The sequence below is a fragment of the Scomber scombrus genome, chromosome 7 (genome assembly GCF_963691925.1).
Source record: "Scomber scombrus chromosome 7, fScoSco1.1, whole genome shotgun sequence".
Taxonomy (NCBI): Eukaryota; Metazoa; Chordata; class Actinopteri; order Scombriformes; family Scombridae; genus Scomber; species Scomber scombrus.
Window position 1 is genome coordinate 4,292,509 of NC_084976.1, and position 16,962 is coordinate 4,309,470.

General features: G+C 39.6%; 1 protein-coding gene across 2 annotated transcripts in view; it reads left to right on the plus strand.

The window, feature by feature from the left end:
- The window catches only part of ano10a (anoctamin 10a), a 37,176-nt gene extending 20,832 nt beyond the window's left edge, over window positions 1–16,344 (plus strand). The window contains exons 13-14 of one of the 2 annotated variants that reach the window (XM_062422009.1): window positions 2,420–2,536; window positions 15,364–16,344. In XM_062422009.1, coding sequence (XP_062277993.1) covers window positions 2,420–2,536; window positions 15,364–15,405 — 159 coding nt within the window. In that variant the 3' untranslated portion in view covers window positions 15,406–16,344. Of the gene's footprint in view, window positions 1–2,419; window positions 2,794–15,363 lie in introns of those variants that run through there. The other variant, XM_062422008.1, reaches the window with a different exon arrangement.
- The last annotated feature ends 618 nt before the right edge of the window (window positions 16,345–16,962 follow it).

A 16,962-nucleotide genomic window follows, 5' to 3' on the forward strand; every position in this document is an offset into this window, starting at 1 on the left:
CATTCACTGCTTTTACACACTGTTGTCTATCAGATAGGTTCATCTGGAACCATTGATAGGCAATGACAAAGATAACATTAGATGTGTCTAAGCACTCACTTTGACTCCAGGAAGCTTTGTCTTTACTAGCTCAGTGTCTGGAGGAAGACTCAGCCATCGTGAATGCACAGGAGGAGATTTGGAGAGTATGGGTGAAGGAGAAGACCAGTCAAGTTCCTTTTTCCTGCTCAATGTACTCAGTCTAGCACTGGCAATGAAAATACCTCTCAAACTGAGCATCCTAAGTTTGATCTCATCCGTTATGTCCAATAAAACAGAATTTATCGTCGGGCCTTTTAAAAAAGAACAACAGCATTTTACAAGCCGTGCTCTCTCTCTTCCAGTCTTCACCGGGCGTCCAACCTTGTGCTGCTGAACACACAGAAATATAAATTAGGTCTGAATAGCATTAGCAATCAACTAAGAGCCACAATGTTTATGGTGCACTTTCAATCAACATGACAAGTCACTAAGATCAGGGATTTCTTAGCTTGTACTCCTTGTTAATTAGAGGAGCTGCCGTGCTGACTGGAATGACAAAACTTCTGTGTGCTCTGTACTATAAACTGCAAAGGCAAAGAGAACACAACTTCATTATAATTGCTCCACATTCCTGCAAATTAAGGCATCAAAATTCTTTCCTGAAATTTCCCAGAAACCTCATCTAGTGTGACCTGTGCATGGATAATGTTAGAATGTCTGAATAGATTCATTGTGACTTACACTTCCTGGAGATATCATCATCTCTGTGTGTTGCGTGCGTTGCTTAAGTCTGCTTAGAAACGATAGAAATATTGAGGTTCTTTGTAAAACTCAAAGTGGATTGATGTCTTAGTTGACAGATTGCTTTTAAAATGTAGTATTAACATGAGTATGTGAGCATTGTACAGTGAACATATCCCTAAGAAAGAAAATATTAGAAGTGAAACTATAAAATATTACTAGAAAAGCTTATAATGATTCATCTTACCCAGATCACTTAGTCTGATAAGCCTGAAACCAGGTTCTATGGAACAGTGTGCCCTCTCATCTGCTCTCTGTCCAGCCATTTGTTACATCTGCTGTAGCATATATGAGTCCATTACTGTGATGAGGAAAAAGGGGTACTGAATCAAAGGCGCTGATGGTGGTTGGCAGTCCTCCAGATTGACTGGCGCAGGTGTGTGTGTGTGTGTGTGAGTTTGTGCGGGTAAATGCTTGTATATGGTGGCTCAGTTGGGAACCATGTTCGCTCAGCATTCACGTGTACTGTCATCTTCGTGGGAAAACACGCACCCTGCTGATTCAGTGATAGGCCGGTCAGCTGTTTGTGATAACCGGAGCTCTGACAGAGGTGAGAAACTGAGATCAGAGAACAAGTATGCTGGGTGAAGACATCTAATAACACACAGTCATACGGGTGCTAGATCATATGTTAAGCACTCCTATGCGTTAACTTTTCATATGTACACATTATTTTTAAGTGTATGAGTAAACTAAAGTTATGTGTTTAATTTTATTGGTTGTGTATTCCAGGACTTTTAATGTGAAATGAAACACTGAATTTTTAACCCTTTACATACTTTTCATGGTCTAATTTGACCCATTTTTACATTTGAGAGAAAGAAAAAACACTTTAAAAATGTCATTTAGCCAGGAATTTGATTAATTATCCTAATGCGACCCAGAATATACAAAAGTGGAAATATTTCAACTTTCAGAAAATGTTTTTGTCAATGTCATTTATTCAAAAAATTACCATTCCAAAAATGCTGTTTATTCACAATTGATCATCATCATTTATTTCATCCTTTGTTATATAACGTTGGACCATTGTATAGTGTGACTGTACATTTTTAAAAATGTTTTCTCCATCAAGAAAAAGCGTAAAAACTAAAGATTAAACTCTCTCTGCTCTCTGAAAGCTTCATTAACGATTAATCACCAATGACTGATGAGATATTCATGATTGATTTTTGGTTCTGAAATTATATATAGTTATGAAGGGATACTTTGAAATGCATGAACATGAGTTTTAAGGGTGTCCATATTTTTACCTCATTGTCATTGTTTCATTTCAAAGTCAATGTGTTTGCATACAGAGCCAACACTGACTATTTAAACAAACTGCTGTATTATTTGTCTTCATTGAGCTTCAAGGACATCTGCACTCAAAAAAAGGCTGTCAGGCTCACAGTGATGAGAGTCCCTCCTCTTCTCTTCCTCAGTGTCTCATGAAGGACACAGTCCCATAAAAACATAATCACGATATGGTGATCTCTCTGTCAAAGCCTGTTTTCCTCCCCATGTGTTTTTTTTATGAAAAGGAGGCAAATGAAAGCTGAAGTTGACCCATAAATGTATTAATCCCTGTGATGCATTTGTCTGTCTATGATTTCAGCACGGGCTGCTGGCCTTCAAGTTCATCCTGACCTTCCTCATCCCAGATGTTCCCAAACACATCCAGATCAAACTGTCCCGTCTGGAGTTTGAATCACTGGAGGCACTCAAGAAAAAGGTACACTTCATGTTCTGTGTATGGATGGAGGAAAGCTTCAACTTTGGGTGGTATCACTCCTGTGTTGTTTAGTCAAGTTTAATTGAACTCCCCTTGGCACGATTAGTTTGGGCAGATCTGAAACAAAACAACCATGCAGAGACTCTTTAGAGGAAGTAGTTTGTGTGCAGTCACAAATTCTAGAGCAGTTTGCTCTGACTCAACTATAAGACGTAATCAGCAAGTTTGAGCTAAATGGCTCCAATAGCCAGGTGTGCTTTACATGCTGGGATGCAGATAAGAGAAATCAATGGTCTATTGGCGCTTTTCCACTACACAGTTCCAGCACGACTCGCCTCGTCTCGGCTCGCCTCGGTTTTTTTTGCGTTTCCACTAGGGAAAGTACCTGGTACCTGATACTTTTTTAGTACCTGCTCTGGTGAGGTTCCAAGCGAGCCAAGCCGATACTAAATGTGACGTCAACAGACTGCCGGCCACTGATTGGTCAGAAGAGTTGTCGCTGGAAGAGTCATGAGCCGTCCCACACAAGAGTCAAACCCGGCATTTTTAAATACCGGCAACAGCGTTACAGCCACACGGCTCAATTTTCTTGCTTTGTGTGTGACAAAAAGCCACATACAGCAGCAAGTACACCACTGCCTCAATGTCCTCCATTGTTTATGTGTTTGTGTCGTGTATAAAACGAAGTCACGACAGTTTCGCGGAGCCGTGCTATGACGACCCCGCCCACGTTGAGTAGGTACTAGTGGAAAAGCGCCATATGATTAACCTGAACTGGCAACAAAGTACGTTGCCTTCCTGAAATGTGGGGCAGGCAGGACCTTTTCCATCCTGCATTTAAATTCTGGGTCCTGTCCACATTTGACCATGTGACTTTTAGTGATATGCATTTAAGGCAAAACGCAACAGTTTACAACTCCTTCACAGATTCAGATCACAGCAAACAAGCTGAAAGTTTAAAATCACTCTTTCAGTCACTCTAAACAAAGATGCTGTCCTCCTTAGATAAGCCTTAGCAAGTTAAAGTTGTATTATGTATTCTCTGACCTTACCATTACCTGCGCCAAGCTATCCATCAATATTCTAAAAAAAAGTCATTTTTAAAGCATTTGTAGTAGATACTCATATCAAATTTAAGCAGTCAGTTACTACTGTGTTTGCTTTTAGGTTTTAAATTGGCCTAATGAGCAGCTTTTTAGTAGAAGGAGCTTTTCCCACCAGACAACAGTGTTAGCAGGAAACACTACAACTTTTTGATGCCTAGGGACAAAAAGTCTTTTAGAAATGAATCTATACTGATTTAATCCTTTTAAAAATGGATGGAGATTTTTCATTGAAAATATATTATATAAATGTATTATATAAATGTAATGAAATGAGTCCTCCACCATCACACAGATAAACACAGTACACTGGAATGTATTAGTCAAAAGAAAACTGAATATGTTTATGAATAATTCAATGAATGCATTGAACTGAAATGGAAATGTTTCCCACCACTAGACAGCCACAGAAAGGACACATAGAGCCAATGACGCAGCATTTGAATGTATTCATGTCACTGTGATGTGACAGCGTTAAACTCTGATGGACAGCAGTAGGACACGCCTAACGCCATTAAGCAAGGCAGCGAGCAGCGTCACGGCTCAGTGACTCGGCTGGAATGGGCGTGAGCTGCACTGCTGATCGTGTTAATGCAGACCTCGGAAAGCTCATCAGTATTAACAGTGTATGTGTGTGTCGCAGTGTGTGTCGCAGTGTGTGTCTTATATGTGTGTGTGTGTGTGTGTATGTGTGTGTGCATACTCGCCTGCCTCATTGTTATCCATTGCTGATCTAGTAATGACCCCAAAGTCAAGCTACTCCACACCACCACAGTCTTTTGCAGCTCTGATTATTTCACAGCTTAACAGATAAACAGGCTGTGTGTGTGTGTGTGTGTGTGTGTGTGTGTGTGTGTGTGTGTGTGTGTGTGTGTGTGTGTGTGTGTGTGTGTGTGTGTGTGTGTGTGTGTGTGTGTGTGACCATATCACCCATGCAGTGATTTGGATGACACTTATATTTAATACTCTGCAATAAATCCTGAATGAAGTCCTTTATCAACATATTAGTTAAGACATTTGCTTATTCTAAAAGAAGGAACCTCCTCTGAGGAGCTTCAAATTCAAATTCATGTTGTCACGTTTGAAATATTATTCTAATTCAGGTTTCCTCCAGCAGATTGTGTTGCAGAGGTCAAAGGCCACACTGATCATGATCATTCCAGCCTAAACCACAGACGTACTAGTTGAATATCTGGCATTTGCTGTAGGAAATAGTGCCTCTGTTGTTTTTTTCCCTAAAGGTTGAGGTTTTATTACATTAAAGTGTCTTAGTGTGGTCTTTATTTTAGGTAAATTGGCCCACCTCAGCTACAAAACACTGCAGGAAATCATATAAATATCCTAGCATCCAAAACATAGCATTTGCTCTGGCTTGGTACTCGTAGGTGTAAATAAAATAAGTGACATAAATGAGTTCCATTTTCAAGTAAACAGTCTTTGGTGCTGTGCAATTTAAAAAAAAAAAAAAAAATCAAACTATTTCTTTCTTACTCAACCATTTAAGAAACCATTAAGGAGAAAATATGTTTTTGTAGTTAACATAACTTGATTAATTTGCCTTTTTATTGCTTTGTGTCTCTTGCGATAAAGAAATCACATTGCATAGATCATGTTGATGCTTATACAATAAATCAGCCTTAGTGTGTGTGTTGATTTGAATTTGCTCTATTTAACCACTAGAATCCACTCAGTACCAACATTGCTTTACAGAGTGTCCTGTTAATTCAACAACATTCATTACTGAATATGCAACAAAGGTTTGAAAAACAGCTCAGCTAGTCTTCTTCATTGCAATTGTGTTGATGTGGTGTGATCACATTTGACTGACAGTGACCTGACAACTGTCATCACACTGTGATTGAAAATATGGCTCAATCCTGATTGGTGCATAGAAATATGTGACATCACCTTTTTCCACTTTCTGCCAACCACCAAGTAGAACTCAGACAAAACTAAAAAAAAAATACAGAAAATCTCTCATGAAATATCAAACTGTTCAAACTTTACACCTCATAGTAAGAAGTCTTTTGATCGAATTCTTTGGTGTCCAGATTTCAGTTTGCCTTTGAAATCGTGTAGAATAGTCTGTTCCTTTTATAGACCCGTCCAGCTGATTCCATAATGCTGCCGGCTGCTCTTCAACACAGTATGAATTTCCAGGAGATGTGGATCAGAATTCTCCAAAACCTTTGCTGCTGATCCTATGCGACCATTAGGGGACCACTTCAGCACACGTACACAGGAACAGAGCTAACAGTATGACAGACAGATTTAAAACCAACTGTTAATACAGTTACAGTGATTGTGTACACTGTGTTGTTGACACTAGCTGTTTGCATAAGCTTGTCAATCCATATGCAGGTGTGTTAATCATTCTTTTAATCCGGTCTGACCCTGTTAGGTGATGCTCTTTTTGTTCAGATGTTCAGGACATAAACATATATCTCCTGGCTGTGGTGAGGGTATATAACTGTAAGAAAACTCTGTGCTCTGACTGGAGATCACATGCATATGTCCATTACAACACGCTGGTCTATAGCTTCCCATTTTGCATTAAGAATGAGCTCTTGATGTCTGTCCCAGACCACTTTACTGAAGACAAATGGTGCGCCCTATGTAGTAGTATTGATATGGCTCCACAGTAAAGCATTAGCTTGCTAGGCCCCGCAGCCATTTGTTTGATGAGGACTGACGGGGCTGAGTGCTTCTGTGATGAGGTGTTTGGCTTTCAGTTCATGATTTCTCCCACGTGGTTTCTGTCAGACTTCTCCCGCAGCTCGATATGTCACCGTTTTAAAGGTTTATCTGCTTTGCTGCCGTATAGTTTTTTCATCCACAAGGACAACTGTTTCCAAAATGTGGTGTTTCTAAAGCAGAACAGAGGACTTCTACAATCTTATCCTGTGAAGGAAAGGACTTGGTAGTAGGAAACATGTCCTTTGGCAGAATAAAAGTGTAGCTTGCATACAATAACCTGTTGATGTCTATTTCCAGTCCTGCGTGGGCTGCAGTTGCAATGAAATACTTGATGTTTGGTTTGATTGTTTTGTGGTCTCTTGGTTCAGCAGAGACAACTCCATGGAGGGTGAGTAGCTGTGTGTGTGAGTTTGGATGGCACTGATTTGTAGACTGGGGTGACATTACTAAATGGTTTTGTGTTTTCACCGTCGAGTAATTGGATGATATCAATAATTTATGAGGACTACTCATTTGATGTTCTAACTCAGATGGTTTTGTTGTGTATCTTTGATCTAACATGCTGTGCTCGGTTTTAAAGTTTTGAGATTTAGCATTTCGGGAAGATCACCGGAGATTTTCATTTTCTGCTGTGAAAACTAAGATTAAACCAGTGTCTGAATGTCATCATCATGTAATACCTAACCTCATCACATCTCATCACTGTATGTTTTGGGTCTTACTCATGATTAAGCACATCTCATGATGCGTAAAAACTTCTTATTTCTACCTTGTAAATTTTCAGTTTTGCAGTGGATGGCAGTCTGTTTGACCTTAGCTTCGGAAACACAAGCAGACAGATGGAGAAGAATTCAGACAGAGTTAGAGCTAAATTAAAGTTGTTAGACTGCTACTTAAGCCAGCAATCACCGTACACTAACTGAAGTAGACAGTCATTTGGTACAGACTGCTTGGTTAGAAGAGATGGGATGGATTGAAACAGAAGGACTGGGAGATATAGAGAAAGAATGTATTAGTTGAGTAAGACCTCATAGAAGATGTAAGAGTTACAGTAGGTAGCGTCCCTGCTAGTGGCCACTCTTAAGGCGAGCATTAACAGGGAGCCAGTGGAGAGTGATGAAAAGTGACATGAGCTGTTTTTGGTTGGTTGAAGACCATTTGGACCATTCACAGTAATTTTACTGCATGCTGGCAACCATGCCAGAAGGTAGTTACAGCAGTCAAGGCAATAGATGACCACTCCCACTACAAGGACTTGAGCAGTATATTAGGCCAGATAAGACATCATCTTTCTGATGTCACGTAGTGAGGAGCAACATGACCGAGATGCGGCATGATCAGCTGGTTATCAGTCATGATATTCTAGCAAACTTTATCAGAGAGAGCAAGGTGGATCTAAGCTGTATACTAATGTTGTGCTGGACAGAAGGACTTGCTGGGAGACTGAAATGAAGGTGGTGTTCCATTATCTATTTGGAGATATCGTTGAGGCACGGTGAGATCCATGCAAGGGACAGGTGAAATTTCTGGTGGGAAGGACAGATAGACCTGGATATCATCAGCATAGCAGTGGTAAGACAGGCCATGTGAGCAGATAATCAGATCAAGGTGTATATTGAGAAGAGAACGGGACTGAGCACAGATCCTTGTGGTACCCCAATGGACTTAGGCTTTAGCCCCACTCCAGCAAGTGTTACTTCCTATTTAACAGTTAACATTCTTTCTCAAACAGAGAACGGAGTGTGGTTAATGGTCAGATCTAATCCATTACTATGGCAACCATTGTTGGTTGTAGTGGTAGTGTTCCAGTGATAGTTATATTATAGCCCAACTTGTCCATATACTACAGTATTAGCTATATAGACTAGGTTACATGACAGTAATAGAGATCTGTGAAAGCAATAGGTGACATCTATAATAAGTAGGGGTGTGCAATATGTCGATATTAGATTGTGACTGATTAAAATGTGTCCATGATCTGCCTTTTCAGAGAGATCATTAGTATTGTGCTGCATTGCACATTGTATCAGTTTAGCTCCGTGACAGAGTCCAGTCTGCTAACAGGAGGCTAACGGGTAACCGACATGGCAGGCAGCTTCGTACCACATTTCCAAACTGCTGGTGAAATCCACATCAGCTTTAATGTCCTGCAAGGAAGCTCACCTGCTGCACATCATGTTAAACTGACAGCTGGGCCGCAGGTAAATGCTGTTTGGCAGTTAGCTTGCCTGCTAACTGGTAGCACTAACTTTTGTCATGGCACAAATCTAGCTCAAAGTCATCTCTGGTGTACTGTGGTGGTGCCTTTTTTTGGTTGTACTGTTAGTGTGGCTTCACTGCAATAACCATTTTAAAGTCCAAATGTAAAGTCCTGCTTTTATTTATTTATTGAATTATTGGTGTTTTAATGTAATTTTATGTTTCTTTTATGGGTGTGTGTTTTTATAATATTTGCAAGCCCCTTACCTTAGAAACATTTCTTTCAGTTTTTGAATCCTGATTCTTAAGCAACGTTCAGTAACCTGCAAAACAGTCTCAAAAACCGTCATGAAAAAGAATCGTGATAGGATCGTGGATTGTGATAATGCCTGAAAAAAATCATGATATGATATTTCTGTCATATGCCCACCCCTAATGCTAAGCAATGACATTTTGCGTTTTATAGTTAATGTCCATATGTTTTCCTCCCCAGTGGCCAGGCCCAGTTCTACAAGGGTACAAAATCATTGAAATCACTCTCGAAACCTTATTGAAATCAGACTGGGTTGACCGAGTAGATTATTTTCAGAGAGGAAGTGATATATATTTGAAAGTGGCACACTCTAGAACTTTGGATAGGAAAGCTTGTAGTGAGATCAGCCTGTAGCGTTCAACTTGAGATGGTTGACATCTCAGTAAGCAGCTGAACTAAATAGTGTACTACAGCATCCAAAGCAACATCCAAAGATACAGTTTGGATGTTGCTTAGGTATAACTGTGACCTCTAAATAAGCACAGACAGAAACTAAACCTAAATTCTTAAGGGTTACTGTCCATTAAAGACTCGAGGAAAATAGGCACGGTAGGGAAGTCAGAAAGTATTGAGGGATAGTCTAACACATTTTTGGTTTTGGTCCTTTTACTGGATTTATTGAGCAAGAAAGCACTACAGATCGAGACTCATGTGAACACGAATGGAAAGTTAAGCAGCTATGTGCAACAGTTTATCAGAAATACAATGAGTGAAGTGCAGTGGGGTGAAAGACTCTTCATGGATTTAGTCAGGAGAGCTGTTTAACATGCATGAGGTGCAGATTAACCTGAAACTACAAGTGTGTGTCAAAATGTAATGATGCTGTGAGTTATGATTATCTCTTAATTACACCGGAGTGTTTGATTTGTTGAAAATTGAACAGTGTGCCCTTTGCCTCCATGTTGTTTCTGTAGAATAATAATGCCGGCAGATAAAATGTGCTCATTGGCTCCCTGCACCAAGCACTTAACATGCAGACACAGGAGGGTTACTGTAGGGTAAAGTGTAGGATAAAGTGGTGAGAGGAACTTGTGACGAGATCTCACGTTCCCACAGGAGATACTTGATCAGACGGACAAGTGACTTTCTTGGCTGCACTTCTCCAGCAAGAAGTCACCTTGCTCTGCTGCACCGCCATCTGAGCAGATCAATCACAGCAGAATTAACAGACACAGCACAAGATCTTTTCATACCTAACCCCTGACTTCAGAAACAGCGGATGCAGCTGAGAACTTTCCATTAGACGTCATCCCTGGGTATACACATGAAAAGATGCCCATAGTGCTTTCTGAAAACATAACACACTGTACACATTATACATGTAAGAATAAAAGACCTTAATACAGAATTCCAACATAAAGAGTACAGAAACACACATTGGACCTCTATCTAACACTTAGATGTCGGTGTGAATTTTGGAGAGCTGTGTGGTGTCAGTGTGCCATGGCCAAGGATCTAAGGTTGCATAAACTGGGCAATGGAGGATTTGATCAAATGTATTCAGATTTTTCTTGCACTTAAAATAATGAATTCAGTTGTGGCTGCAGGCTATGTTACTTCACAGATGCAGAGACTTGTTTTATTTTGCATTTTCCAGTGTCAGGTGAAGCAGGGGCTTTTATTCAAGGTGCTGCCTAAATAATTAAAGTTATTGTGCTCATTTGTGGCTTTATATATTAATTTTAGACTCCATTAAAGTAGGTGTGCACTGATTTATAGTTTAAAAAACTGCTTATTTATCTTATATTGGTCTTTTGTGCAGCACCTCAGTTCAGCCTCTGTCTGTAACAGTGAGTTTTAGTTCCTGACTCTTTAAAGCCCGCCTCCCAATGAGCCCACACTGTTGTGATTGGCCAGCTTTTTGAAAACCTGCCATGTGGGTTGTGTTAGAGTCCTGTTAAGTTACTACTGATGCAAACCCAAAAAATCCCGCTGGTTTACCATTTCATATTAAATATTAGAAGAATTTTGCTTGTGCTATATGAATAAATTTGAAGTTTAAGTTTTATTGTGAAGAATTATCATTATCATTATTGAATGAGCAGAGCTTTCTTAGCAGTGCCTAAAACCAGGCAACACAACAACATAGGGAGATATTTGTAGCTGTTTGTTCAGTGGATCAGTTAGAAATAACACAGGGAGGAATATTACAGGCAGAAACAGCCACAGTGATGATCATGTTTGATGAAGAGCTGCAGATGACCAGCACACCTCCAACAGGTTAACTACTTATTTTACTGAACCATGCTGTGTAATGGAAAAACACTCACAGCGTGCAAACTTAACTGGAGTCACGGACGTCATTCAGAGCAGTCTGAAACAACCGCAATCTGCAAACTCACCACTAGATGCCACTAAATCCTACATATTGATCCTTTAATAGCCTCAGTAAGATCTATACACTCTCTATGATGGTGATGGCACTGGCTTTGTGGTCTGGTGATGCGGCAAGCTTATGAAAACATCTTGGGTTTCAGGAGGAAATTATTGCAACATGAACCATTAGAATGAAGGTTCTCTCTTTAAATTCACTCTGCCAGTCTTCCATTCATCTCAATTTATCGCTCTCTCGGTGATGAACAAAAAGAAAAACACCTAAATCTTGGAGAAATCAGATACATAAACATATGTTTACATACAGTAAATGTACACGCATGGAATACAAGATGCTTGTGTAGTCACATGGTGTTGATCAGATATCAGTAGCTTATATCACTGCTCACATAGAGGACATACTGAAAACAAGCAGACAGTTTCTTTGTAAGGCTTTAGGGATTCTTCTTAAAGTGTTAACGTGTGGTCTAGGTTGCAGGTTCTGGACAATATAACTTAAACAAACTTGGGTGTGGATTGTTGTGAGGTGGCTATGTCTGAGGAGTCCAAGTGTGTTACAGGTCAGAGTCCTCTGCTGTCGTTTGAACTGAGAGTGAAAGCCAGGTGTGGTGAAGCGGTGTTAAAGGACCAATGCACCATTTTGATAGATAAACCTGAGTCCAGTAAGCTCTGTTACACTTACGCAGAGTCAGCAGTCTGCATCACACACACACACACACACACACACACGCACACACGCACACACACACGCACACACACACGCACATACAGCTTCACAGAAAAGAACAGAGTGTCCCTCACTCAAGGAACTTCATGACTACACTACAGATTTTGACAAGTAATTACACTTAAATATGACACGTGTGCACACAGATTCACGCACAGCCACAGACTGTGAGGAGTACACACGCACACACACACGCACACACACAGGCCTTGCAAAGAATGACTTTAATTGTGTAGCCTGTAGCCTTAATAATCCTGATACACAGCAGTGTAATCACAGCGAGCAGCTCCCACTCACCCCAGAGGGTTAAATAAGGCCAGAGCCACTGTAGTGTTCTGTGTTTCTATGTGTGTGAACAAGTGCATATGTGCATGTTTGAGTGTATGCATGCTTCGTGGGCGTGTGTATTTGTGTGTACCCTGATGTGTAGGAGCTCATTTTAAATCCCCTTGTTTGTGTGTGTGTGTGTGTGTGTGAGAGAGAGAGAGAGATGGATCAAATAAGGTTGTGTAAAGCCCTGCTTCCTCTCCTCTCTGATCAATACTGACATATCAGGACAATTAGTAGAACATGTTGAGCAGGGAGTGGCTCTGGCTATGAGGACATCCCAGTGTTATGTAAGGAATCATCCACACCGAGCTGTGCGGTTATAGGAAAATATGGCACTTAGTGAAGGATGCAGGAGTGTGTTTCTCTTCTTCTTGAGTGGATTATCCTGCCTGTGTACCACGGACCCCCGCTAGCAGATAAAACAGTAATATGTTGTCATATTTTCAGACAGTCCACCTTCACACTCAGGACAGAAATCACTTGTTACACGCTGTATTCAAGACCTCAATCAATCAATCAGACTTTATTTGTATTGCACTTTACATTCATAGTAATGTACGACAATTTTTTAGTTTAGTTGATTTATTTTGAACATCTTACAATAACTAAATGAAACATGTAGGCAGCGAAATATAACAAAATAGAAATGACAGCAACATTTTAGAAAAACGGCAATATAATAACCGTTTTATGTTCGAAAAGGGTGTAAGATGAAGTAAGGAACTTCTCTAGTGTTACCCCTTTTTAAAAAAACAAACAAAAGAATAAATGACTCGGTATAAACAGGAAGTGAGGAAATACCATCATCTGCACGGTAGGATAACATTTCAGAATACACAAATAAAATAAAAGATAAATAAAGTTGAATAAAAATATAATAAAATAAGTAATAAAATAAAGTCTCTATAAAATGATGAGTTGGGTTATTAAAAGCAAAATAGATAAAAAGATAAGAAGAAAATAAAATACTAAAACAACTAAGAGGAAATGATGTGATATGTTCTTCTACTTGGACTCTTCTTTCTGTAGGTGGCGCTCTTGACACATTTGTCTTCATTTATAGAATCAACCCAATGAAAATGGTCGTATATATTATCTCGGTATTAAACTACTCTCAGAACAATAACTGCATCTTAAACTGAAATAAGCAGCTTGATTGTCACACATACAGTCACATCCTGTATCCTTTATTATAATAAACTTCTTTTATTTTTTACAAACTATCCTGCCAAAAAAATGAAAAACAAAGTCAATCCAGGCTGTTGGTTATTGAAAGGATAGAAAAGCTTCTTTATGTTCCTGAGGGACTGAGCAGTGTTTAACCCCTCCAGCTAAACGGCTGCCTCAGCACAAAACCCCCGGTGGCTCCGTCTGCGGGACAGAAACTTTAATAACATCCAACACTTCTGAACTGCAGATGTAATTTGCTTGCTTTGCCTCTTGCCAGAAGCAGGGAGGAGGAATTAATTGAATAAAAAGCGACTCTGCCAAGATAAGCATCGAGGGAAGAGGGGCGTCTTCAAAGTCGCAGGACTGTAATTTATTAAAGAGCAAGTAGGAACCGTTGGAGAGGCATGGTTAACTAACTGTGCAGCACATCTCAGAACCTGCTCCGTCCTCTCCCGTTTAACCTTGTGGGGGGAAAATCCCAGCGGACGCACACATGTCTTGTGTTTGGACAGCTGTGGAAAGATCATATCTGTGTATCAGGGGATCAGGTTTTTTGCTTACAGTGTAACTCCAGCACGCATCGACGGCAACGAGCTCCGTGCGTCCCTTAGCTCCGTAGACCCGTATGTGCTGTCAGCATAGAGCCACAAACAATACCTGCACGTCTCTGTGTGATCCAGAGAGCCGTCCACGGTCCCTGACGGACACTGTCCAGACCTCTGCAGCCTGCTCACATGTAATGCTATTTTAAAAGCTCTGCTCCCCTCACTGCTCAGGGCTTAATGTCAGTTTTGGAGATGAGAAAGAAAAACTCTGCTCTGGTCTTTGGAGTTTACATAGCCTCTGAATTTCTGCACAGGCTAACTCAATAAGTAGATTGTATATATTATGGATGTTTCTGGATGTATCTCATGTAAGAATCTTCATACTCCCATCCTAAACCTCCTTTACTCTCGTCTAGTGTTCCAAGTAAGATTCAACAGAGTCTCTTAACTGCACACACGTATACAGTAAATTGCTTGTTTCAGTCTGATGAACGTCAGCTGTTCATGCATCTGTCAGATGTGATCATTAACATAAATCAACGTCCGTATAAGGCTACGTGTCCCACTGCGTTTGTGGGCGAGTTGCATTCACAAAAAATGTTCCAAAAGAGCTAAAAAAAAAAACCATGTTTCTTAAGCATAGCAGTCGATGAAAGGAGGGAGGTGAGTCACAGAGATGTGTGACGACAGAACGTTACAGGCTGCAGTACAATAGTGTTTTAGTTCTTATCTCAGCATCATATTCAGACTCCAAAAATCGACTTTATAATTCTGAGGTCAAACAATAAAGAAAAACATCTGTTTCAGGCTCGTACAACAGCTCCAGACCTCTTTAAAGTAAATTTCATTCATACCTAAGAGAAAGTTGTAGAACAGCTCCTGTCTGCATCTCACTGCCTTCCACACAAATCACTCTCTGTAAAAAGCTCTTGACGCAGTGAGTCATGTAAATGGGAATGATGACGCACACATTTCAGACAGTCTTCTTAAAATGTTCTTGGTGTTGTACTCTGTGGTACACACACACATTGATGGAAGATAACAGTACAGCAAGACCTCTCATGATAGCTACTTTTGTTGGACGATATATTGTCTCAGACACAATAAATAAACGATATTATTGTCATTTGAAGATCATTTTATACCACTGATATAATGATAATATAATAGAATAGCAAGTGTGGCATTATTAAGGTCAAATAAATTACAAAAAAACTGTTGTCATGCAGTCAGAAGGTTGATGGGAAGGTGGGTTTCTGCTTCTTATTCCAATAAAATGCAAAGGTAACAAAGCAGGAAAGATAGCAACCCCTCTCCCTGTAAATTACACACACACACACACACACACACACACACTGCATGATTGAGTGGTGAATAAAACCAACATGAATGTGTTTTGTGTATTTCAGAAAATGCTTGAAGCCTCGGAGTTCAGTAAGAGCGTCCAGTGAGGAGGAAAGGAGAGGGTACAGGTACTGACCCCAGCAGACGCTTCAAGCAGCCCATGACGATCACGTTACTTTTCTTATGTGTGCATCGCTGATATTTTAGCTCATGTTATATCTGCAATATCTACTGCATTAAGCGGGCGAGTTTACGGTAAAAACGGGGTAAAACAGTTTGTTGTTCCAGTCTGGGAACAGCAGCTGACTGTTTTAGGCGTTTACCAAATGTATTATGGGTATTCTTTAATGAAATGTACTGTATTGAGGGTTTATTATGGGGTGGTGTACACAGGAAGGTATATAGGTGGGAAATTTGGTCAAAGCCAGGTGTTCAAATCACAGGAGAATGCTGTACATGGTATACTGTAACAAATATTGATTTCAGTTTTCTGTTATATATTTGTTTTATTCTTCAGCCACTGAAGTCACTTTGGGTTTGGGATTATGCAAAATGTTAAACTTTGTCCACCTACAATTGTAATTAATAGAGGGTTAAAACCTTCAGTAAACACACTTCACCAAAGCCTTCATCTAATAACCTGCTGGCTTAACTGACAGAGTAACAGCTCACTGCTTCTATCTCACTACTGAAGTCATTTTATAATCCAGGTATGGAAGTAAAGAAAGGCCCTAAAGATTTTAATCTAATACCAGCTTTTATTTTCTCTACTATAATACCACTGACTGTACATCACTGAAATATCATCTGTATAAACTGATGTGGTTTGAATTCACTTCTTTTTAATTCAGTGTTTGATTTCAATTTGCATGACTTTTTTTTTTAAAGTTATTATTATTCTTTTTTTAGGGTTGATAATTTCAGATAGGAAGCTCATGTTTCATGATTCTCAAGTTCAGTTAGTCATTTCCATGTTTAAAAAATTCAAGTCAAGTCAAAATTGCTCAACATGGCGATAATCAGATATTCCCTAAAATTCAAGACGGAAATTTAAAAAAAAAAATTGTGGTTGGTTTAAATTTGATGTCAATTTCAGTGGATAATTTTAAGTTGCATTGACTAATTAAAAAAAAAAAAGTATTAAGGATACCAAAGAAAAGAAATCCAAATGATGGTTTATAGAGTCAAATATTTCACTACAACACATTTAGTGGTTCTTCAATGTCAACACTATTCAATAATCATTACATTTCACAATTAAGTTAAATAATGGCATGTCTTTGCTTCCATATCCCAGAAACAAACGATAAATGTATGTCTTGTCGTAGCATGTACAGTAGCGTGACCAGGGTATTATCACAAATGATAACTAGGATCTATTTATCAGAATAGTAACTTGAAAGTTTTAAACAGTGCACTCTGTTAACACCCTTGGTGCCTTGAAATGCAATGCCTATCTGAAGTATTTGTTTTTATATGCTCCACACACACACACACACACACACACACACACACACACACACACACACACACACACACACACACACACACACACACACACACACACACACACACACACACACACACTCCTGTGGTATTTACCATGTATTGAAACTGACGTGAAGAATAAAGTCAATTGAAACCTAAGAAGGTCTCTGAAACTC